At 39.4% G+C, this 27,104-nt stretch overlaps 1 protein-coding gene across 1 annotated transcript; it reads right to left on the bottom strand.

Moving 5' to 3' along the window:
- Positions 1-1,174: 1,174 nt before the first annotated feature.
- Positions 1,175-25,317, bottom strand: LOC124258045 (multidrug resistance-associated protein 1-like). Its single transcript, XM_046692119.1, has 26 exons — positions 25,144-25,317; positions 22,900-22,964; positions 21,640-21,774; positions 20,386-20,709; positions 19,743-19,920; positions 18,687-19,007; positions 18,175-18,312; positions 16,319-16,465; positions 15,691-15,775; positions 15,447-15,513; positions 15,199-15,325; positions 14,865-15,041; positions 12,552-12,713; positions 11,902-12,085; positions 10,420-10,483; positions 10,065-10,215; positions 9,355-9,589; positions 8,290-8,600; positions 6,589-6,788; positions 6,208-6,334; positions 5,916-6,017; positions 5,571-5,717; positions 4,734-4,892; positions 4,436-4,602; positions 3,612-3,806; positions 1,175-2,295 (listed from the first exon to the last, which is right to left on the bottom strand). The coding sequence occupies exons 1-26, from the start codon at positions 25,165-25,167 to the stop codon at positions 2,181-2,183; spliced, it is 4,107 nt and encodes a 1,368-aa protein (XP_046548075.1). The 5' UTR covers positions 25,168-25,317; the 3' UTR covers positions 1,175-2,180.
- Between the last annotated feature and the right edge of the window lie 1,787 nt (positions 25,318-27,104).

Below are 27,104 nucleotides of genomic sequence, written 5' to 3'. Positions count from 1 at the left end.
CTCACTCACACACTACCTTAGGCACCAACAAGGATATTCAGTATTGTCGAACGGGCCCCATGAAGTGTGTTACAAAATATGTGCCAAATAATAGCCGCTATTTGCTAATAGCGCAAAATACAGCCCCAAACAACACAAAATGTAGACTTACAACAACCATCTTATGAGATACGTTCTGCTTTTACAGATTTTGAGATGATTTTGAAAATGGACTTGTTGCTTGAATTTGAGAAAAAAATCAAAATGACCGCATTGGCTGTTTTCTGAGCCAGGATTGGATAGATTAGTTTAGATCATTTTAGCACTTTATTTAATTATTGAAGCCCAAAATCAAATATTGACTCTTTTTTTAATTATTATTGATTTGAAGGTTTCTATACACTTGCTGTACAGACTAAAATATGTTTGCATGGTATCAAAATACTATTCCTGAAGTCTAATCAACATATTGCAATCTATTCAATCTAACTAAGATGCTTAAGCATCTAAATGTAACATTTAGGTTCCGCTTTGTTTGTTTGTTGTTTGACGCACTCAGCAATATTCCATATACTAGTAGGAAGGCGTTTCCTATTCTCGCGGTACTTACAGATATCGGCTGAAAAAATAACACAAACAATTCTTATCGTATTCATGCTTGTTGTTTTTAAATGAAGGGCCTTCTCCTCTAACATCTATATCTATCAGCTGCCAGATCCATCAGGTTAATTACCACTCGTGAGCCCAGTGATAAACAATGCCATCCGCCACTGACGAAACGAGGCTTCTCCCATTCTCGCGGTATTACCAGGAATTAACGTTATTGAGTGTATGTAAGAGCAATCATGCCGGGAAGGGCGAGAAAAAGTAATGATATGTCCAAGTTGGTATAAACTCCCCAATATTCGTGACACTGCAAGATTTTGATCACTCACAGACTTGGGCCACTTCCTAGTTACCAGTCGGTGATGTAAACAACCGCTAAGTGCCGCGCATCGGCGATTGATTTCGGCAGAAAACGTGTTTACCGCGAGAATAGGAGACGGACCTATATATGGCGGCGTTCTGTAAATAGTCGACATTTCAGTGGTCAACATCATGAGCATTGATCTACGCAATTGGGATACGATGACATATGTCAACTAAGTCAGTTAATGGTCGGCTAATATTGATGATAAAATACATAACAAATATGTTAATGTATCACATTATTTTAATCAATATAGGTATTATAATTTCTGGCGATACATGTTAAGCAAACACATTCACGCTGCATATTCACGTCTTATTTCAACTCTGATTCAGTACATGACTTCTGAGGATATTGTGTGTGCACACCTTTTCTCTTGACGCTTTGTATGAAAGATAAACTTTGATGCATTTTATTAAACATAGTCAACATATGGCAACCAACATCGACACATACACTAATTCACCCAAACCTCCTTAATCAATCAAAGAGTATACGAAACTAAACGTACATGTTACATGAGACTCTGCTCAGAGAAACATAAGTTTATCATCGATAGTTTAGCAAGAAGTCTCAGCACTAAGCAAAGCCAACATGTCTGAATGTTGTTTCACTTCTGATTCCTACAAAACCCTTATTTCCTCTTCATTTGGAGACTCAAGGCATTTTAGCCGAACACTCTACATAAAAGCATAACATATATTCATTTCATTAATATCCAGCAAAGCGACGATGGTAGATTGTAATTACACACTTATAATTATAATATCAGCTCTGGTTATTATTTGTGCTACAAGACTAAGAATTTACAACAAAACTAGGACGAGCCCTCAACTTATGTTAAAGGCACTATATCACACCAAACTTCTCTAAAAATATATAATGCATTTCTCTCAATAATAGTAATTATCAGCCCTCGGGGAAGCTATCATATTATTTATTTAGCAAATAAATTACGTATTTAGATTACAATATTGAATAAAAAGTTCGAATGAATTAATGAAACGTTACACTGTGCCTTTAAGATTTTCAATTTGCAGCGACCAGAATTAAAAATCAGGAATAAAATCATGTCAAAATGAATTTCCTTTTTAAAAGTATTTATATACAATAAATCACATAGCCGGAGATAATTTATGGAATGCTGTAAGAACTAACGTGTCAAACACTGGCAGATTAACGGTATTGTTTGCAAAAATATACATATATAATTCTGAAAAATCTCTGAATTCTATGAGGTCAAGCGAGCAGCTTTGGCCATGTTGTAGAAGATGCTGTCGGGCTGTTGTAGCAGGGAGGAGGGTGTGTCAAACTCACACACACAGCCGTTGTCAAGGACCAGGATCCTGAAAGATAAATTTCGAAAGTTGCATATTTCTACCACTCAGTTTATTCTTAGTGATGACATGGATGGAGCGCCTGTCCAGAGAGCATACTGTCGGGGATTCGATTCTCTGGTTGTGCAATACCAACAGACAATAATAGACTTTATTGTAATTTACTACGTACTTGGCATTAAGGGGACAAAACAGGGACTGGGCGGCTCTGTGTTTCACGATATGTCCGAGTGGGGTATTTATGTTTCTCGGAAAATGGGCCCAAAAAATCGGGCACACCCCAAAAATATGTTTTATCATGATATTCCCTAGCACTGTGTAAGTTTTTTTGCCATAATTCAGCGGGGGAAAGTCATGTAGTGTTAGACCTGTGAAGATCAGGGGTAGAATAGGTCTTCAGCAACCCATGCTTGCCACAAAAGGCGACTATGCTTGTCGTAAAAGGCGACTAACGGGATCGGGTGGTCAGGCTCGCTGACTTGGTTGACACATGTCATCGGTTCCCAATTGCGCAGATCGATGCTCATGCTGTTTATCACTGGATTGTCTGGTCCAGACTCGATTATTTACAGACCGCCGCCATATAGCTGGAACTAAACTCACTCACTCACTCACTCACTCACTCGTATAGTGTTAGAATTGCAAATCGTTGATTTTTGGCGGCCATCCTGGACGCCATCTTTTTTTTCGGAAAATGGGCGAAACAAATTGGACACACATCAAAAATAAGTTTTATCATGATATTCCCAAGCACTGTGTAAAGTTTTCAGCTATAATCCAGAGAATTGGAAATCCATGACACCCCAAAAATATTTTTATTGTGATATTCCCCAGAACTTTGCACAGTTTCATGCTTTAGTACGGCGTGTAAAGATCAACTTCAAACTCGGACCTCATTCACTGCACTATAAACGGTGAATGTCATATGCTGGCACTATATCAATATTTTTGTCCAGATTAGTGCAAGTAGTCGCACACTGAAGTGCTTGCACGTTGCTTAAACAATAACAATCCTGAACGCAGCCTAAAACTCCATTTCAACTAACTCGACCGAACTCAATACCTTGATAATTCATCAACTTGGTAGTCAGAATACATTTGGCAAAAAACAAAGGCTATATAGTCTGCTGCATTCGAAGATCTAGTTGTCGCCTGTTTTTATTATAACTCACAAACGACAAACCTTACAACTGAATCGCACGCTTATATATCTACCTACTAACCAGCATGCTGTGTAATCTCAGAGAGCAGTTATCTTCACGGGTACTTACATATGTTCATACTATTCTCACCACATTCAACAATATCTATTTCTTCATCCTCACCTGTCGTAGTCCATGATGGTGTTGAGTCTGTGGGCGATGGTCAGCACGGTGCAGTCCTTGAACTCTGACCTGATGGTCTGCTGGATCAGGTCATCTGTTTCCATGTCAACAGCAGCTGTAGCTTCGTCCAGAACAAGAATGTTGGACTTCTTCAAGAGTGTTCTGGTCATACAGAAAAGTTGACGTTGTCCGACACTGTGAACAACACATTATGATTCAAATAGCATCAAAACTGTAAAACGTAGTGTGACCAGAGGCAAATCAGGACGAATTGGAAAGATTCAAATTGGCATTCGTTGTGTACAAAAGATTGAATTCTTTGTAAACCGTTGAAATCAAAGCTTAAATGCACGAGAAGAAGCATAAGAAGTTTCAAAACAGAAGAGAAGTCAGACGTCCCTCCAATTATTTTCGTCCCCTTGCATTGTGTAACCTGCTCGTAGCCTTTGTAAATCGTTAAAAAGATTTATTACGAGATGATTACAACAGTTGTTAACAGTCGACTCAATATTGCTAAAAGCGGCGTAAAACCAAACTCACTCACTCATTGCCATAAATGGTTCATGGATGATCACAATTCCCTTTATATTGGCAGTGGTGACATGACCGGTTGACGAACGTCAAAGTCAATTTCGGTGACAATACTACCGCCGTGTTCCCATCCTATACACTTCCATATATGGTAATGGCGAGTCAGGGAGTACTAGCAAAGGTCGTTGGCAAGTGACACTAATCTGCACATCCATGTGCCCTTATGAAGACTGGGTACGAATGGGATCTAATCAGAATGTTAACTACCTCCCACCCCAAACCTTGACACCTACCTGAAGTTGTTTCCGCCCTCTCCACAGTCACTCTGCAATAGGCCAGGCAAGGACTCCACAAACTGGCGGATGTGGGTGTGGTCCAAAGCCTCCCATATGTCCTGGTCTGTGTACAAGTCCTGGGGGTCAAGATTCATCCTCAACGGACCCGTGAACAACACAGGGTCCTACAAGAAGATAACATAAAAAAACCCACTTGTATACATATATTCAAATCAATAGATAGAGAAATTGCAGAGAAACCACCGAGTGTTGTATATTCATACCATGGTGAAATCAGTTTATGATATATAACTACCTGTGGTATGATAGCCAGTTTCTCTCTGACATCATGAAGTCCTATGTCAGCAATATCTACTCCGTCTATCACAATAGCGCCCTCTGCTGGCTCCACCAAGCGGAAAAGGGAGAGCATCAGGGAGGATTTACCCGCACCTGTCCTGCCGACAACACCGATCTGGACAGAGACACAGATGACAATGATGCAATAGTATGCAAATGGGAAGAAAAAGTGACATCAAGGTAAACGTAAATCCATAGTGCCTCATGATGTCAATCACTGGATTGTCTGGTCGAGAGTATTTTCAGACCGCTTCGAACAGTTGTAATACTGTATAATGACCCGTTAAACAAACACATACTCATTATATAGTCAGAATTATTAATCGACTCTGCTTTTAGCAGAGGTTCCTTACGGGTGTGGAAAGGGTTTTGTCGTTTTTATTGAGATATTTCAATATGATGTGTAAGTGTTGTTTTTTCATCCAATATTCCGTTGTTCAAGAAGGACAATAAGCAAAGTCTGCACGTGCCCCTCCATCTAAAGCAAATGTGATAATCCACCTTCCTCTCGTTTTCCTATGCACAGTAAATATGACATTCCACCTGCCCTTTCCCCTACGTGTACAGTAAATGAGACATTCCACCTACCATTTCCCCTCCGAGTACAGTGAATGAGACATTCCACCTACCTTCTCCCCTCCGTGTACAGTAAATGAGACATTCCACCTACCTTCTCCCCTCCGTGTACAGTAAATGAGACATTCCACCTACCTTCTCCCCTCCGTGTACAGTAAATGAGACATTCCACCTACCTTCTCCCCTCCGTGTACAGTAAATGAGACATTCCACCTACCTTCTCCCCTCCATGTACAGTAAATGAGATGTTCCTCAGCACCAGGCCCGTGTCCTGACGGTATCGGAGACTGTAGTTGTGAAACTCCACTCTACCTCTTGCTGGCCAGTTCCGTGGAAGCTGAGAAGAGTCCTTCCTCCATGATGCCTGCAAAAACGGAATTGAAGTACCCTTCACTTTAGTATCACTGATAATGACAGATTTCAATGGCTGTCCGCAGGTAAATTCTTGACGAAATAGCATTAAGATATATCTTAATAACATAATACTTGTCTAGGATTGCCACTGAAATTGTTTCTATGTAAGCTTTTATAGATTCTGAACACCAGAAGTGACTGGACCCACCTCATTCGGATTGTGGATGTACTGTGCTATTCTCTCCATGGATATCAAATTGGTTTCCAGGTCGCTCTGTAAGGTCATTAGCCATTTCATATCCCCTTGCAACTGAAAAAAACATAACATTTAATACAGGTAACATTTTCAAATGTCGGAAACACTAATGAATTTCGGTGACTTTTTTCTTCAGTTATAACAAATATTTTTATGCGACCCCATAACATGTTTGTGTGTATGGATGTGTGCTTTTACGATAGGTGTTGGGTTTAGGGTTTGGAGAGGGAGTGTTCTGTACTACCTGTAATGAGAATGTACTTCCCAGACCCATCAGGGCTGCTGATGCTGATCCTTTCGTGAAACTCCTCAGGAGACAGGAGGCTCCACACACTGCATTGCCAACACCAATCATCTGGATCCCAATCCATCTACACAACAAATACCATATATATTTGAAAAACATGATCAGATTTTCCAACTGTGGAAGAACTGGATCTATGATTAGAGGAAATAATGGCTGAGGGTCAGCACCTATTGACGTTTTGAACTTTATTTAAGGCAATGAAGTGAGAAAATCCTACGTGATACAGAGTGATCTTATACGTTTGTCACAATCTTTCGGAAACTGATAAGGAATCTTTTGACTTTTGAAGCACTGGCTGAAAACAATTTTCTGACCTACCTGAAAGCGACTCTCCCACACATTCTCATTTTGTGATAATGATCAATGGTATCTTGCATCTTCCCAGCAAACCTCTGTTGGTCACCAAAGGCACGGATGATCTCTGAACCCATTACGGATTCAGTGAAGTGGCTCTCCATCGGAGACTTTGCCTTCACTGATAATCTACTGAGTCGGTTTTTAGCAGTGTTGAAACAATTCTGTAAGTGAATTTAAACTATGAGTGTTAATAGCCAGCCACTCCTTTTATGAAAAAAAACAAGGATCTAACTAGAAAGTGTTTTTACTCGTCAAAACAGATGTCTCCCCATTCCCCCAAATCAACGTTGAGACCTCAGACACTTCATTTGATTCCTTCAATTTCAAAATCTCTAAGTATGAAAATACATATTATACATGTTTTATAGAAGTACATGTATATGGTTCATGCTTGTAAGATACTAATAATTGGTATTAAGTATAACAAATTTGGTGAAGATGGGTGAAGTGGTTTTAGGGTTATACTCCGAACACAAACCCTACTTTTCAAAAAGACAAAATCTAAATTGTTGCCATGGAAACAGAAAAAACAATTGAAAAAAAGTTCAAAACCCCCAGAGGCACATATAACAAATGTGGTGAAGATTGTTCTAATAGTTTTAGAGTTATGCTCCGGAAACAATGGGAACGCAGACGCCGACGGAAACTCAACCAAAAACAAGATATCTCCCGACCCTTCGTGGGGAGACATAATAATGGCTAGGAGCTGTCAACAGTAGGATGAATAATGTCATAATCATCACCTCAATATTCTTATGTCTGAAACAAGAAAAGGAGAAATGAATTATGGACATGTCAAATTTAGAAACCTTTGGGAAGAACTAAAGGAATACAATGCTGACAACAAGTATTCTTGACTCGGATACGTTTTCGGAGGTCTTTAACAGGCATTACCACCACAACTATTATCGGTCAACGTTACAGAGTGATAGTAACAGCAAGCACATTGTACGGAAGCCGGTGCATAAGCCACTCATCGTTGGTTTGACTGACTGACTGACTGAGTTTGGTTTTACGCCGCTTTTAGCAATATTCCAGCAACATCACGGCGGGGGACACCAGAAATGGGCTTCACACGTTCTACCCATGTGGGGATTCGAACCCGGGTCTTCGGCGTGACGAGCCAACGCATTAACCACTAGGCTACCCCACCGTCCCCGTTGGTTTGAATCTCAGATACATGTACATATACTCATGGGATTCACGAAAGTGGTATTCACTGTGTGCTTCCGTCCCCTATTTACGGTCAATACACGACATATTCACTGTGTGCTTCCGTCCCCTATTTACGGTCAATCCACGACTGATTCACTGTGTGCTTCCGTCCCCCATTTACGGTTAATCCACAACTGATTCGCTGTGTGCTTCCGTCCCCTATTAACGGTCAATCCACGACTGATTCACTGTGTGCTTCCGTCCCCTCTTTACGGTCAATCCACGACTGATTCCTGTTCAAAGTGACGTTATACTTACACACCCAATATATAAGTCGTTGTTATGATGCTGATGGGATTAGGATATCTTCTTTTCCCCATTAAGGTAAAAATGACGATCCGATTACAAAGGATAAAAGGAAATCTTTGAGATGCATGGAAGATAAAAATTGATACTTCCAATAAAATCAAAGTTTTAAAAGTTTAGAATTCATTGCAGCATACATACATGTAATGTTCTGTAGACGTACAAGACAGGGATGAGCACTAACACCGTCTGTGGCGTGCTGTACACCACAACGAGCATTGACGTCACAACGTTGACAACGCCGTCAAGCCAGTACTCCATACACATTGGCATCTCGTCGTCTATGACCTTCATGTCGTGGGAGAAACGATTGGTTATTCTTCCAACTGGAGTTGTGTCGAAGAATTCCATCGGTGACTTGAGAATATTCGTCAGCATCTTGCTGTGGAGTTCTTTGGAGGCACGCACGACGCCACGAGACATCATGTAGGAGTAGAGAAGAATAAACACGGCTGAAGTGTGAAGGGTAATATGTGAGTCAGCCTGAAATGTTTGTGTCAGACTGTCGACCATCTAACATCAAATATCCTTTAAAGGGGGAGGAGGGCGGGGTTTGGGAGAGGAAGGTGGTGGGGTGGGGCGGTTGATTAGAGGAAAGGTCGACGGAGGGTGAGCGCCTATTGACGTTTTGTACTTTATTTCAAGGCAATGAGGTGATAAAGTCCGAAGTGATGGCGATATCAGACTTTGCCACATTCCTTTAGGAAACAGATTATGAATGTTTTAGAATGGATGTTAGTTTGTGTGTGCATTTGGGAAGGGGCGGGCTGGGGGTGGGGTGTACTCGGGCCTACTATAATAGTTACGGAATTCTACTGACTGCAACAATGTGCACATAGAGCCTTTGCACTCTCTTCTTTGGTCTGTTCCGAAACTGTTCTTATCAACTGCATTAGTCAAGAAAGAATATCCTGCAGACAGTGCTCACGTCACTTTTATTTAGATCAACCATTTATGGTAACAAGAAATTGACCGCTGCAATACAAATTGTGTCATACAAAAACTCTTGCTGAGTTAAATTTTAGGTTATACCTCTCACAGTATAAATGGGTAGTCTTGTGGTTAAAGCTTTCGCTCATCACGCCGAAGGCTCCGTGTTCAATCTCCACAAGCGTATAAAGACCCTAGTCCATTTCCAGTTACCCTTATTTAAATGCCTGGAACTGGAGCAACGTATTCCAAATTACTCGCAAACAGTCTACTTACACAATGCAACTCCTAGAGAGCTGTAGATGCTGAAGTAGATCATGTTTGTCTTCCATACAACGTCACTGGTGTTACTGTCGTTGACGTGTTGGAGACGTGGGTCATTTGTCCACTTGACCAGCATCAGGTTGGCCCCCACCCATGTGATGTAGTACATGGCATAAAACACCAGAAGAAACAGCAAGTTCCACTCGCCGTAAGCGGAGATGTACTTGAGAAGCATTGACCACTTTTCCTACAAAGGAACAAATCGGTTTATTACATGATGCAGTTTTTCCGCCACTTGCTGAGAAGTGGTCTCAGGACAGAACCGCATATTTAATCCAAGCTGACAGTTTATGGTATATAATTTAATTACCAAATCTAACATTGTAGCTATATAACAGTTAAAAAATTAATTGTTGGACCTGTTTTTAACGCTATAGCTATGTTAAAAAGTTACAGAAACAGGTTTTTAGCTCATGTAAAGTCAACGATTGTATATGTTCATGCCATGTGTAATGAATGATGCTATTTAAGATTCGTACCAATCCAGTAAATTATGTGTCGCAGTATAATATCCAAATGCATTTACCTTCCAAGGAATTCTTTTTCGTAAGATGCGACTACGTGAGACTCGGTGACTTGGTTGATGGCAGACCATCGTGTATTAATAGCTACGTGGGCTTTAAAGAAAAAACAATTTTCTGATGTAAGTGTGCAGGACACACCTTGGCATCTGGGTCCGAGACTTCTTCCTCCTTAACATAACGACCTTCAGTCTCTGGTTTGTCTTCAGACGAGGTTGACAGATGGCTTGAGTTCTGTCTGGACACCTTGGACGCCTGGCGTCTGAACTGTTGGTTTTCAGATGACCCTGTGCTTGAAAGGAAAACACACAAACAGAACATATCACACACAGGAAAGGGACGCTGGGGAGGGTGGGCTGTGGGGTGTTGATTCTGGTGGATGTACATTTGAATCATGGTGACAATGGACACGTCATGTAATACATTTGATCAATGACAAATTAAACACTTGATGAAGACTCTAACCGTAAATCACCTATGTACCCATATTACCCACCTGTCCAATCTTCTCAACTTTGATTTTAGGTCTGAATCTAGATTGATATCTTCTGATTCAAAATCTGCAATGGAAATTTAAAATAACTTAGAGCATTTGATCAACGTCTATGGCGAAATGTCACCACCTTACATAAATCTCATGCGGTTGTTATCCGAATGTATATAAATCTTGAAAAACATGTCATCCTCGAAACGAAAAATGATGTAACTACAACAGTCAAATAGATCGGTTAACCGGTCAGTGGTATTTTAGTAATATGGCTTATTATAGTAAGGCCTGTGTGTGTCGCGAGGCGCTTCTTGAGGTACTAGCTGGTTATCGGCTTCCTGTGCGCGTACCAACTTGCGATAGCTGGGATCCAGCTTCCTTCTGGTACCAGACTTCCGGTGACAAGCGTATATTCAAGAACCAGTTCAAGGTGTTCATGATCTGCACTTGGATCAAGCCTGCCGTGGTTCATGGCATTTGGGTAAGTATACTGTCCCAAAAAAGAAACGCATAGACCAGAAATCTTTTGCGAAAATGTTGTTATTTCAAAGATGTATAACTCTTCCACAAAGAGAATTTAGTGCAAGTATTTTTACATCAGTTTAGAAGAAGGAACTATCTATACAACCAAGTGGAGAATTTTAGATAACAGAGACATTGAGCACGATGGTGACGACGTAGCACGGTCCCGACGTCGGGTCTCCTGGCTCTTAGACCAATCTCTCTCAACCTGTTCCGTACAGTTTGACCGGGTATCGTTCGAAGTCCAGGCACCCTGGCTGCTGTGCTCTCACCCGTGGCAGTACGATCATGCAAATGTAGTACCCGGATGTACCGATCTTGGGCTGCAGTGGTGACTCGAGGTCTGCCTGTACGGGGACGGTCATTTGTTATACCTGATTGGTTGTAACGAGCTGCAAGCCGTCATATCGTGCTCAGACTAGCATTCAGACGCCTGGCAACAGAAGATTGGTAATCTCCAGCGTGCATTCTTTCAATGGCGATGTTCCGTGTCGCAGTGTCAAGACGTGGCGTAGTGATTTGACCTTGCAACTCCTTCAAAACGAATGCCAATTTCCGAAAGTAATCTGGATATTTATAGTCAGACAGTGCATGCTCTTTGCTGCACAATTTCAACTGGAAGGTGATTTTTGTTGCGTTGTGGCGATGCGTTTTTAATCCTTGTAAGAAATCTCATCAAAATCAACATTTTCAGGTAAAGTCGATTTTTCACGTGTGCGATTGTGTAAAATCATGCTACAACACTTTTGTTACATATTTTGACGATTGTTTGAACACAACAGGTAATTAATAGATTTTTAAAAATAGAAAACGCCTATGCGTTTCCTTTTTTTGGATAGTATATGTTTCAGTTACGAGCAAGATGTAACACTGTGAGGAGTTATCAAAAATATGGTGTGACTGAATACCAATATACTCTCCTGTACAAGTATAAATCCATTTAAGAATTTGACATTGTATTCTAGTCACCTTCAAAACATGTTGGGTTGTCTTCATAATCCGCCATGTAGGATCGCAGCACACGTGTAAACACACCGTCACTGTTGAGGAGGTCGCGGAACGACCCCGTCTCTGCTACTGTGCCGTCCTCCATGACGATGATGTTGTCAACGTCAGGCAGGTAACGCAGGTTGTGGGTTACCAACACCACGACCTGAAATGATGTATCATAGTGACAGTCGGGATGATGGTGTAAAGGACTCTAATGTGCTAAATGTGCATAGAAGCATCAGTCTAAGTAAACTTACGCTCAGTATTATTCGTTACACTGTTATCCTGAGTCTAAAAAAAACAGTAGAAGCACAGGCCCTCGTGTCTTTGCGAAGATTAAAGATGAATTTTTTTTTTTTTATTTGAGATGACCCCCGACATTATGACAAGGTCGGACACTTCGGTATACCCCACCCGCTACGCTGCCATCGCATGCAGCCGAGTACCGATTGCTAACATATGCTTCAGTATAGGGGAAGAATGAAGCCATAGAATGTTTCAGCAGAGAAACCGGTCGCCCATCCTGCTTCTCTCCGAAACAAACATTGCTTAACTTCGCATTATTTATGATTTTAAATCACATTAAATGTGAAATGCTCATGAATCACAATCAGTATTCATAATCTTACTTTATTCCTAAGGATCCCTTTGATCACTTTCTCAAATATATGTTTCCCCACGTGACTGTCAACAGCACTGAGTGGATCATCCAGCAGATAGATGTCAGCATCATTGTAGACAGCTCTAGCTAGAGACACTCTCTGCTTCTGTCCTCCACTCAAGTTGATACCCTGGTGACAAGATAGGAAACGGATACAATACACACGAAATACTCTCTGCTATTAATATACTGAGAGAAACAATAAAGGGTCACAGGAAAATTCAAGCGTTCCTTTGATATTTTCCTGTTTTCATCACCAGCTTTGAATAGTGCTGTGGTGATGAAAACAGGAAAATAATAAAGGAACGCTTGAATGTTCCTGTGATCCTTTATTTGTTTCTCTCAGTATATGTAAGAATAAGAATGTAATAGATACACTCGGAGATGTACTATTCCCCTGTGAGCTTAATGATTACATTTATAGATTAGTCATTCCGCACATAGCTAGTCATACACTGTTCGTTCACAATAGTTCTATCCATGTTTAAAGCAATCATTACATACTTCTAAATATACGGTGCCATTATGTCCATCTATGCCTAATCTGCAGGGATGTACCAACCTAAGTATCTGCCTTTAAGATACACTTTTGGAAAATCTCGCGCCATGTATTTCCGTTCTTTCAAACTCTCTTGAGAGCAACATAGCCAAACGAATTTAAATAGGGTGTACCAGAGAGAGTGTTTAATTCCGTTTGTAGGCCATCGGCCCATGTACAAAAGTATATACAAATCATATATACATATGTATGGCAATTGACAGGTATACGTGTATTACTATTCAACTAGTGCAGATTTACATTTCAGAGCTTCCTTAATAAACTTTGCACATTTAATCAGAATACTCACATCATGTGAGGTCAATTATTTATGGAATTTACAAATATTTGGTAAACAATCCCAATTTGGTATATACTTCTTTCTTAAAGAAACGTATGCATCACATTCAAATATGAAGTGAAACTCATTGTCAATACTATTATTATTACACATTCTACATATTCTATTTATAGTAAAAGGTTCTGTTTGTCTAACATTACAACGTAAAGGAAGCTCATTTAATCTTAACAAACATAAGTATCTTCTTACTCCCCTACTATTAATATTTGATACATAAAATTCAACTGTGTACAATGATTTATTAAACTTATAATGTACAAGTCTCGATGAAACATTAATATTGCTAAAAATGTTTTGTTGTCCACAATCTTCTAATCTCTGCTGAATAACGATAAAACATATGAGATATCTCCACTATCTTGCCTAACCCACGCATATCCATAACCTTACATATTCAACAATAACCTAACACAAGAAGCCCACGTGTTCCTTCCAATAGAATCTAGATTCTTAATGCAAAGATAACATTGTTTGAGGTAGCGAGTGTCAGGCATTCTTAACAATTTACACCAATATTTCACACATTTCAAGTAATAATCTACATAAATTCCATGTCTACCATATTCAGGTAAAGCTGCGTTAGTAGATACATGTTTACCTACACCTAAAACATATTTACAAAAACAATATGAAATCTATCAATAACATTTCTTTCCTGAAATCCCCACACTTCTGCACCATACAACAAAATTGGTTTCATTTTGGAGTCAAACAATTTAAATAATATATTAGCAGGATTGTTTGTATCGTTATGCTGAAGCTGCTTAATAACAAGTAAAGCCTTACTGGCTGTTGATACAAGAGTATTTGTATACACTGTCAATGACAACCTAGTGGAAAACATAACACCCAGATAGTTATAATACGTTGCTGTTTTTAGTTGTTTTCAATCAAAACACCATTTCTCATAATTTGGTAAATAACCACCATTTCGAAATACTACTATTTCTGTCTTATTCATATTTTCATGTAAGCCTCATGATTTGCAAAATTTACATAAAATATCAATAAAATGAAAGTTCAAATGACAAAAGCTGTATTTGTAATCCTGCTGAAATATACATATTTCAAGATCTAACAGCGAACAAAACAACACTTACACATCTAAGTGTTCAATCTTTGAACAATAAAGTTTACATTTTAGTTATCTATTCAGTACATGTAAGTGTTTACTCATCCAACAGGATGTTTGGTAATTTAACCGCATAGGTAACTTTGGATGGATTTTAACGCAATACCAATAGCATCAGTCCCAAATATGACAAAGAAGCTCACCACTCAAAATTACAAATACGTGACTTGAACAGACGTTTATTTAATTTCAAAATATGTATTTTGGTCTTCAGAATCATTCTTAAAGTGTATACAACTTAACTACCCACCCTTTCTCCGATCTCCGTTAGATCACCAGCAGACAGCATATCTATGTCAGGCTGCAGAGCACAGGCCTGGATCACTGTTTTATACTGATGACTGTCCATGGGTTTCCCGAACAAGATGTTGTTCTGCAAGGTGTCGTTCTGGATCCAGGCTTGTTGGGACACATAGGCAACACGACCCTGTGCATTGGATAATCATTACTTTATCATGTCAATTATCTCAAACTCAAGATGCATACCTGGTAAATTAAACCAAAATGTCATTTGGGGTTTAAATTGAGAACGTACTGAAGCTTTAGGACTTTCTTAAATTTATTTAACTAACAGGTGAACATACTTGGACGCTGAGATGACCTTTAACCTTCTGGATCTCACCCAGGACTGCTGCTACAAGTGAAGATTTCCCTGCCCCTACATGTCCCACCACGGCCACCAGGCTGCTCTCAGGGATGCTCAGGTTTATACTGACAAGAAATTCAAATATCTGTGTTCATAATTGAACATACATGAATGCGTACGAGTATATAGACAGGGTAAACAACACGAAGGTTTTCTTTACGAATCGATATTTACAATATATCATACTTGCTTAACGTTTGTGCTGTACTGGAATCCCAGGTAAACGTGCCATTTGTAATTTCAATTGCTGCATCTGTAATTATAACAAGACTTCGTTCAAATGGTTGACAAATGACAACAACGATAAGAGAGTAAGCACACCTGTCAGTGAACCCCTGGATCATTATATTCTTCCACGATTAAAATATAAATTAGCATGTCTATAAACCTTCCTCTTTACAAATAGACAAATGGTACACCAGGTTTTTACCGTGTGATTCTGGATCTCCACCGCTGACTGACTGGAAATCGCTCTCACACAAGAATGTTTCTATTCTTTTTATTGAAAGTTTAATCTGAAAAAACAACAACGCTCAAATACACATATGCATTTAAACAGATTATAGAAAGTGGTATTAACCAAATTATTATGATTATACATGGAAAATCTCTTTACGTAAATAATAAAACACAGCACGACAGTCACAATTGCCTCTTTTCACCAGCAGAAAATGGGTAACCGGTGGGATAAGTCATGTAACCATTTAACCTTCTCGCGCGCCATAGCTTGGATTATCCAAGGTAATAATAATCAGATTGTTGTTTGTGCGTTTGGAGCATGCTTAGGCATGGATGTATACGCGGGACAAAGATGCTATTGTTATTATTATTATTACTAAAATTCTACTCAACGTAACTTAAAAATGTACATTCATATAGCTCGATGTGAATTTTTTTCAATACAACACGTCAACACCCAAAATATTGGCCTCGATTATCTCCTGCAAAATGTAATATTGACCATAAAATGGTATCAACCCAGTAGCAGCCAATTATAAAGGCCAACAAGTATATATAAGTTTCACAACAACTGAAGAAGGATAATCTAATTCACTCACACTGTTAATATCATTCATTATATCCGGGGCCTGGTTAATGGCAAAACGAAGAAAATTGAGTGCAGATATGACGGCAAATGCTGTCCTGGCTGTAAAGGCTGGGTCTTCGTTTAGGAGAAAATACCCCGTGAATATCACCACTGAAATCTGAAACAGTATGTAAGACTTGTAAGAAGCTTGCGAGTGAGTGAGTCAGTGAGTGAGTCAGTGTGTCAGTGAGTCAGTGAGTCAGTTTCTACTTTTATCTACTTTGCATGTGATTTTGCAAATACATGAAATAAAAATGATATGCCAGAAGATATTTACCCAAATAGTTTCTGGGACACAAACGCGAGTTTAAGACCACGAAAATACATTTGCATCAAATAACAATTTGTGCACCTTCTCAAATGAAACAACAGCTCAAAAAAGAAAATACATACATAAACATGAGTGCTTTAACACCGCGTGGGCGTGGAAACACTAGCTGGGAGTTTTTCAATGATCAGGTTTGTAGTGTTTAGGTAACAAGTTCATTTTTGTTTGTATGTAAATTGGTATGCATGTATAGTGTTTGTATTTAGGTGAGGTGAGGTGAGGTGAGGTGAGGTGAGGTGAGGTGAGGTGAATTTGGGTTTTACGTCGTGCTTGAGAATACTTCGCTCATATGACGACGTGCATGCGTGTGTATGTGTATGTGCGGCTGCTTGTACTAGCCCAGACTTAAGCTGGTTTTATAGTGCTAGCCCACTGAGATACCATGCCGCAGTGAATCATGAATACCCCACTCAGACACATTATACTGACTCTGAGCCGACCAGTCCTTGTCGTACCCATTAATGCCGAGCGCCAGGCAGGGACAAACAAGTACCATATTTTAAGGTCTTTTGGTATGACGAACCCGCGACCTTCCGCTCTCCGGGCGGATGCTCTAACCACTACACCACGGAGGCGGTCGTTTGTATTTAGGTAGCAAGAGTGAGTGTATAAGTATTAAGTGCAGAAAATATGTGTTCTGGGTTTGTATGCAAAGTGTGTACGTTTTGAGTATTTAATATGTGTATAAAAATGTGCATGTATATGTTTAAAAGTAAGAATGAGAATTTTTGGTTAGGACAGTGTGAAACTAACGGAGAGATTTTATGAGGGGATTCAGTTGATTAGGCTAAGGCAAGTCGGGTAACTCTAGATGGGTGACTGAGAAGCACATAGGTGAGAGGCAGCTGTGCAGTGAGAGTGTCTCACAAACTAGATTGAATGACTGGACTGATTTGGAAGGTCAAACAAAATGGTATGTACTCTAACTTATTCTTATATCTATTTATTTGGGTAGCATTATGTTAATTTGGTAATTGTGTAGCTTTGTCAGTGAATGAATGTCAGTCATTTACTGTGTGTTCAATGTGTACTGAAACTTTTGATCCCTTGTTTTGTTATTTCAGTAAATCTTCAAACTTCAAACTTCAATCTACCAATCTTCATATTCACCATATAATCATGAGGAATTAAATTTGAGGAATTTACATTTGTTTTCAATTGGATTTTTAGAAAAGAAAACTAGAACCCTCCAAGTTTTAAAATGTTAGTTTGTTAATGGTGCGAGTTCGTGTTGCCATTGCTTGTGAAACGATGCACATATATTTCTGCGATACTCCCCTAAGTATCCGTTACACAATATTGTCTCTTCACAAAGAGAATGTACTATGTTAATATGTGTGTACCACAAATCTTTAATCCTATGCGTCTTTGCTTGCACCAAGTCAAAACGGAGGAACAGGGGTTGGGTTTTGGATAATCAGCTCAAAATGTCATTTTGCCAGTGGTGTATAGTATTTTGAGTTTGTGTCTGTGGTACTCCCCTAAGTATCCCTACCCACCAGATAGGGCGCAGTGTTCCAGCTGAAGATATGCAGGGCTCTGTAATACGTCATGCGTGTCAGGACATCCATCTCCCTGTCCCGACAGGCGGACAACTTGGCCCCGAAACATGGCTCCCAGGCATTGAGTTTCAGCACCTACAGGGTCAGAATGATGTCGTTATAAATCAGAGAAGATCAGAACAGCAGAGGCTGGGGTTACATTTTCAGTGTTAAAATACCTCATGATATTACCTAAAAAAACTGAAATGATCAAGTGCAAAATATTTTCTCAGTCAGCAGGTTGGAGAGGGGGTTACTCTAACGTCTACCAACACGTTAACGAATATACCTTCAAATTCTATATGTATCCGTTTAACTACCACTAGGATATCATATTTGAAAAACACTATACCATGAATTAAGAAAGTACTGTAACGTTGCATTTGAGTGTTGTAAACAATGACTAGTTTCCGATGTCTCAACAAAATGTTGACGGTGTTACAAACAGTGACATAAAGATTAAACAATACCTTCATCCCAGTCAAGACCTCGTTGAGGAGTTTCATTTTCTCATCTTTGTTTTGGGCGTTCTTCGCGAAAAGTTCGGTGATTTTGTCTGATATATGCATGTTGATGGGCACAAGGATTAGGATGACGAGAAAACCGAGCCCTGCTGCAGGACCAAGGAGGGCGAACAGTTGTAGGAAGATGACAACGATGTGGACAGGTGTGAACATGATGAAGATAATGTTGGAGAATTTGCTAGCAATAGTCCCAACATCCCCTGACACCAAGTTCGTCATGTGGCCCATGGAATAGAGCTTCCTGGCACTTGTATGAAGATTTATTGCCTGTGGAAGGATAACATTGATTGACTGATTGATTGATTGATTGATTTTTAACGTCGTTCTCAGCAGCATTCTAGCTATATGGCGGCGGTCTGTGAATAATCGAGTCTGGACCAGACAATCCAGTGATAAACAGCATGAACATCGACCTACGAAATTGGGCTACGATATAGATGCCATGTTTTAATCAAGTCAGCGAGTCTGATCATCCGTTAGTCGCCACTTTCGACAAGAATGGGTTAGGAAGGACAACCAAATAGTTCGAAGGGAGAGTTAGCTAAAAGACACAACACTGTATTGTACAGTAGTGTAGTAGCATACCGTTTAGTAATGTTAGTCAAAGGCTGATTATAACTAGTTTGGTTGTTTGTAAAATGAAGATCAACAATGTTCCTGGTGTCTGTATGTAATGGAGTCGGGACCAGACAACGAGTTGCATTTTACGACAAGTTTGCTGTAGGAGATGAAACTTTACTTGGAATACCACAGGAGAAGGTCAGTTATAAATCACGCACCTGCACGTCATGAAACCACGAGCGAGGGCATGATGCTTATCACACGACAGCGAATCCCGTTATGGTAATATGCCATTGATTTACAGTATGATCAGTAATGTCCCTCGATATTCAATAATGCATGCTTCATTCACATGGTAAAAATATAGTACGTGTATTTACAATCGGCAGTACATTCTATTTACAAATGGAAAAAAACCCCGAAAGACAAGAATTAACTTACCTTTTTGAAAATTGCATTTTTGAGAGCTGATTCTATATGCATGTTGTTCCTGTATCTCAAATATGAAGACTGTTCGTCAATGATAGTCCCTATTATCATGACTGTAACCATGGTGACAGACAGGGCCGCACCCTCCCAGACGCTGGTGTCCGGGTCTGCTGTGACGTCAATCAGGAGACTGGATATGATAGAAGACAAATGATTTCTTTCATACAGATATAGAACGCCAGTGTTATACAATCCCCAGTCTTGACTATCCCCCCTTAACGTAACGGGGAACACAGCGGGGGAATTATATGAAACGATCACTGAACGAAATCTTTTTGGACGAAAGGAAAAATAGCAATGCCATATAAACGCAAACAAAGGCGTCATTTTAGACAGAAATAACATGAAGTGTGTTCAGCATTTCAAAACCTTCCAACCTATCCTAACTTTACTTATTTTAATGCAATTTTTTAGTTAATGTTATTTACCTATAACTATACCCATCCAGAATACACCACGCAACAAAATATTGATTATCAAACCAGTGTTTTATCTTAGTTGTTAATTCTGTTATATTTATGCGTTGTATGTTTCACAAATGTTTTACACCACTATGAATGTAAATGTTTGAGTGAATGATTGCGACAGTTCTTACCAAAGTAAAAACGGACTTGATATCCATAAGGAAACAAACTTCACCAGTTTCAGTCCAACTGCCAGAAGAAGTTCTTGCCAGAATGACTTCAAGATGGCAGCGAGTAGAGAAGGTCTTCCCTCGGGTGTGTGTCCTTCTTCACCGTGGTTCTGTGGTGGCTTTGGGTGGAGAGGAGTCTGAGACTGACTTGAATTAATGGTGTGTGATCCTCTGTTGGCATCTTCCTCGCTGTGGGGCATCCCTTTGATGTTTCTGTGTCGAACACTTGCTTCCAGAGAAGAGGTGGCAGGCTTGGTTGACTTGACATCGTTATTGGAGTCTCTTCTGAAGTGAGTTGTGAAACAAGTGTATTTCTGCCATGGTAGCTTTAAAACATGCATCAGTGTTTAGCAGAATTGTTGGATGATACTCTAACTTTGGCATAACAAGAACCAAGAACAAACATATCAGGATATAACTAGAAGGTCCATTTGTGATTCTGAAAAAGGTACTGTAGTATGGAACGATGACCTGCATTAATCTTTGTCCTGACACCGCCACATAAAATGAAACATCAACTCGGCTACGGATGATAGTGTGTGTGTGTTAGTGGTGTTCCGATTAATTGAAATAATCGAAGATTGGTCGCAGTGGCCAAACGACCAAGCAATCAATCACATTTGCTCATAATCGAACACAAACGATTTTGGAACCGCTGTAATAGAGTTTGAAATACTTGATAATGGAACATATCTAAGACGTTGTCAGGGCCTGAAAACGTGTTTATTTCTAAGAAAACTCACTTCACTTTCTGAAAAGTCATGACTGAATATTTCTTGAAGAATCTGGGAAGTTAATGTTACACTGGAACTGAATCATTTTACACTGGATGTGAAATCTGCAAATGTAATTTGTGCAGTTTCTAAAAAAAAAAAAGAGAGAACCAAAAGTTTTTTTCTTTATATACCTATCTGCAACTACAACCTGAAAAGGAAAATCTAAAAAATGACGCTAACCAATTTTGTTTCGATGATTGGTCGTTGGTATTGAACCAATTATCAAGTGTGAGATTTCAACCAATTCCCAACACGTGTGTGTGTGTGTGTGTGTGTGTGTGTATGCGTGCGTGTGTATGTGCGTGTGCGTGCGTGCATGGGTCTCTCACTCTCCCCCTCTCTCTGAGAGTGAGTGTGTGTCTTTGTGTGTCTGTGTGTTGTCCTTTAATTCGTACAATCCAGTTGGTAATGATCACAGGCAAATAGTACATGAATGTACCTGATGAAGTGTCTGGGGGAGTTCCCCTCCCAAGTACTGTCGAAGACTGGGGCCACAGTTCCTGTCTTGTCCCTGACGTTCAGATCCCATACGTCATGCTCCGAAAGGGGCTGCTGGTTGGCCTTTTGTATCAAGCTGTACAAGAAATATTGAGCTCAAGGATTAGTACTAGCAGTAAATACCCTATATGTCTCAGTCTATCCGAATAGTACATTTGTGCTGACATATATTTTGTTTACTGACGTTTACTTGACATATTATTACTTTGGGTAAACTAGGAGGAAAAGCATTATTTTTCTGGGATTTGTTAGGAAAAGAATAGATTCCATTTGGCGTAAAGCAGAAATTATCACTCAGATACATAGTATCTGGAGGAGAAAACCATAATCTTTTATCTTAGTCTGGTTAAAGCAAAGTATCATCTCAAGTAATGCATCAATACAGGGTAGTGTATCAACAGATTATATCATGTTGGTTCGTACATTTCATTTGACAGTGTGGTTACAGTGCAAACGAATACCCTGTCTTGACAATCACCAGAATCGGTTTCCATTTGGTGTAAACGTCATAACAGGTGTGTGTGTGTGTGTGTGTGTGTGTGTGTGTGTGTGTGTGTGTGTCTGTGTGTCTGTGTCTGTCTGTTGTGTCTCTATGTGTGTCTCTCTCTCTCTCTGTGTCTCTCTGTGTGTGTGTGTCTGTGTGTGTGTGTGTGTGTGTGTGTGTGTGTGTGTGTGTGTGTGTGTGTGTGTGTGTGTGTGTGTGAGAGAGAGAGTGAGAGAGAACCTGTGAAGGTCCGGGTTAGAATGAACCTTCAGTAACCCATGCTTGTCGTAAGAGGCGGCTAACGAGATCGGGTGGTCAGGCTCACTGACTTGGTTGACACATGTCATCGGTACCCAATTGTGCAGATCGCTTCTCCTGCTGTTGATCACTGGACTGTCTGGTGGTCTAGACTTGATTCTTTACAGACCGCCGCCATATAGCTGGAATATTGCTGAGTGCCGCGTAAAACTAAACTCACTCACTCACTGAAAATCCTGGTATAACATCAGGTGTTCGCGACAGAGGTAAAGAGTATATGTATGATAACAGTAGTTATCAGTAAACAATATATTTTGGCGAAGGATGCTTGTTTATTATAATAAACAACATGGATCAATGCTCCTAGTATCAATCCTATTTTTGTCAGGATTTATTTTCACATACAGGCTTCAAATAGCTGGATTAATATTATTTCTGAGAAAACAATACCAAACCTACCTTCCAACCCACAAGAAGAAGAAGCGAGATAGTGGAGATGCATCCTCCTCCGGGCACTTGAGATCCTGCGATCAACAAAATATAATCACAAAGTTGACCACACAGGGCTACACCTACTCGGATTACCTTCCAACGCAGGAGACCCGTGAAGATCCGGGTTAGAACTGATCTTCAGTACCCCATGCTTAGCAAGAAGGAACTAACGGGATCGGGTGGTCAGACTCGCTGTCTTACTTGGCCTGTCATCGTTTACCAGTTGTGTGGATCGATGCTCATTATGTCAATCACTATATTATTAGGTACATGTCGTAGGAACTACACAAGTCATCATTCATATGACAACTATCGATGCTCATGCTGTTGATCACTGGATTGTCTGGTCCAGACTCGATTATTTAAAGACCGCCGCCATATAGTTGGAATATTGCTGAGTGCGGCGTAAAACTCTAAACTCACCCACTCACTCATATGACAACTGCATAGATCAATGCTTATGATGTTGATCACTGGATTGTCTGGTCTAGACACGATAATTCACAGGCCGTCGCCATACAGCTGAAATATTGCTGAGTGCGGTCTAAAACCAAACGCACACGCCCAAGCTAAGAGGATGTTTAGCATTTCCAGAAATTATCAAAAATAATCGGCAAATATCTAATGCATGTATATAACCAACCAAACGATCCAACGAAGGACTGTGGTGTCAAAACTGGTATTTTAATCATAAGATGTAATTTCTTCCCACTTCAGAGCAGAAAATACCACTCAGAAACATTGTATCTGGAGGAGAATACCAAAATCGTTATCTTAGTCTGGTTAAAGCAAACTATCATCTCAAGTAATGCATCAATACACGGTAGTATAACGTCAGATTATATCATTTTGGTTTGTTCATTTTATTTGACAGTGTGGTTTCAGCTTGGTCCCATAGAAGACGTCAGTGCAAACGAACACCCAGTTTTGACTATCACAGAAACGGATTCCCTTCGTCAAAACAGCTGTGAAAATGATATGAATTGACCACTGAAATTCCTGAGATGACACCGGGTGGTAGCGAAACAGGTAGGGGTATATGTATATGATGAATGTTTTACTGATATATTTGAGACATAAACTGAATTGAGAATAGAAGAGCGCCTGGTACCTCCATAAAGGACAACTAAAAAGAAACAAACTGGAAGTATGAAGGGACCGTACATATTTTATGGCACGGTGTGTGTGTGTGTGTGTGTGTGTGTGTGAGTGAGAGAGAGAGTGTGTGAGTGAGTGAGAGAGAGAGAGAGAGAGAGAGAGAGAGAGAGAGAGAGAGAGAGAGAGAGAGAGAGAGAGAGAGAGAGAGAGAGAGAGAGAGAGAGAGAGAGAGAGAGAGAGAGAGAGAGAGAGAGAGAGAGAGAGAGAGAGACATTGTACATTGTGCTTCTCCATAAAATCATCATCATTTCTCTCATTACCACAAAGGAATTAACTTGAATGTTTACTGGGTTAATTTCATGGTCTTTAAAACAAAAATGTTATTCTCGCATTGTAAGTACCATTTTAGTTTTTTCTAATAATAAATATGAGACTTGGTATAAATACACAATAAATATGAAACTTGATATAAATACTCAATAAATATGAGACTTGATATAAATACTCAATAAATATGAGACTTGATATAAATACACGATAAATATGAGACTTGATATAAATACACGATAAATATGAGACTTGATATAAATGCACAGTAAATATGAGACTTGATATAAATACACGATAAATATGAGACTTGATAAATATACACAATAAATATGAGACTTGATATAAATACACAATAAATATGAGACTTGATATAAATACACAATAAATATGAGACTTGATATAAATACACAATAAATATGAGACTTGATATAAATACACAATAAATATGAGACTTGATATAAGTGAGCAAAATCCAAGACAAAAATCCTGCCTGCTTAAGTACCTTTAACCGTATTTATTTTAAAGTTACTTTCAAACCAAATGCGTGAGAATAGTAACCTTACTTTCGTTTTGTAAACACCAGCGTAACACTTTCTAATTATAAATAAAGACTTCATAAAATTACGCAAAATACAACAAAAACGCCCTGTCAGCTAAGCTTAAGCCAGTCCGTTTTTCTCTCAATACGATTCCGAAAAGGTCCGAGCATGTTTCGACAATTACCAACTTCGAAGATTGTATGGTACATGTGGTTCGTCACACGAAACACACACGTTATCGTACCTGCTGAGATGGAGATTTCCTCATTGTTGATCACGTCTTGTTTGAAAGTGGACTGCGATTGACGGTTTATGGACCATTGTACTGTGTGAACACACTCGATGTGGGCCACAGTCAAAACATCCCTCCTCCGTATCGCTCGGTCACAAGGTTGTGGTGCAATTTACCGGGAACACATTGGCGATAACGAACCGGTGTTTTGTGACACTGAGCCCTGTAAAAGAATGTCACCAAGAAATGTGCCTGACAACGCATAACATTGTCAAATCTAAAGTAATTATTACGAGCGTCGGTGTGTTCGTTATTTATGCATTTGCACGAACATTAAGTCAATTCAATTCGAAATGTTTATGAGAATGTCTGTCAGAAAAATAAAAAAATAATGTCTGACAATACACAGATTCGACGAAGCTGTTATTACAAGCACCCGTGCGTTCATAATTAGTATATTCAAAGGTAAATGAAAAAAATTCAAACCAAAACGTTTCTTAGAATATGTATAATCACAATCAGAGGAAATAATATTTGGTCGCTTTTCAATTATTTAAGGCTGTAGAGGATGAATCTATATTGACGAGATTATTCCTTGTGTTAAGAACATTTTGACTTTTATTTCGCACAAGATTTGACAACGGTGGTGGTGTCCATTCAGTGAATTAAAGTAGTTTAAGAGGTTGCATCCCATTTTTGATAGCGCCTTGGTCACTGATCTGTTAAGGTGTGAGGTTTCGCAGTGAAAACTGGGACTAACAAAATGGAGCATATTAACCACTGTCAAAACTGGGAGAAGTAGCTGTACCAATTAAGGGTAATTATGTTAATCCGTTTGGGATCGATTCAATCACGATTGTGATTGTTATTGAAAATAAGTACCAGTGATATGAAAAAAAACGGGCAAGAGAAGAGCTGACAAGTGTGCCAAAGATTTACGAGGAAGAAAGGAGGAAGATTTTTGGATGGGTATGAAGAAGCAACAACTCAACAGACTGGAGCCCGACTTCAGATGTATGAGAGTATCATCAATCTTTCTGCCTGTGGAAGTATGCTGGCTGGCAGTGTTGCTCAGTAATTGATGACATGCCCTGTCGAACACCGGAGTGGACACCGAAGGTGTCTATAAAACTGTTATTCTGAAGTATTCACATACATGTTGCTCAGTGATTGGTAATTTGATTGACTACTGGTGAATAGTGATTAACTTTTAATAATAAATAATAAACTGTTTTATTTTCAGATTATCTTCACTCTACGCCTATTTGTAGTTGAAGAACACACAACCAACGAAACTTGTATTTGTTATTTTGCATACATTATCTATATTTACTGACTGACTGAGTTTGGTTTTACGCCGCTTTTAGCAATATTCCAGCAACATCACGGGGGATCTATATTTACATAAGTCACATTGGCAGCGAAATCGTGCTGGTATAACTGTGCTGTTATACAACATAGTAATAGTTTAGCAATGTTATTACTAGGTTTTAACTGAATTTCTACGCAGACAAAACGCCTTTATGTTTGAGAGTTGGCGATTAATGTACAGGTTGTCGTGTCAGGTGAACGCCAAACGAAAGACTGTGGAATTTTGCGCCAGTCAGATGTCAGCTTTCGAAAACGACTGGCAGTAATTTCTTAATCCCTTTATTCAGAAATTTCTTAGCCAGAAAAACCGGCTCAAACATACCTTTTGATAGCTGATGCTATTAGGTGTATAGCCTGTTTGCAGTGAAAACGTACTGGTGAATTTTCACTTTAAACAAAAATGTAAATCGAATAAAGTGAAATTAAGATTGCGAATCCTCATAATTCTACCTTGCCAACTGAAAATTTAAATCTTAGATTTTATTCAACTTAATTTATTTCATTTAATGTGCATACACCCTTGTCATACAAACCAATAATACCGATTTGAACCTATGATCGTTTGTTAAACAACTTGTATCCTAAGTTGAATAAAATTCTGA

Source organism: Haliotis rubra, unplaced genomic scaffold (assembly GCF_003918875.1).
Source record: "Haliotis rubra isolate DU_JTF1 unplaced genomic scaffold, ASM391887v1 Scf68, whole genome shotgun sequence".
In the NCBI taxonomy this organism is placed as follows: Eukaryota; Metazoa; Mollusca; class Gastropoda; order Lepetellida; family Haliotidae; genus Haliotis; species Haliotis rubra.
Note: the sequence above shows the minus strand (reverse complement) of the source record. Positions and strands in the feature narration are given on the sequence as shown.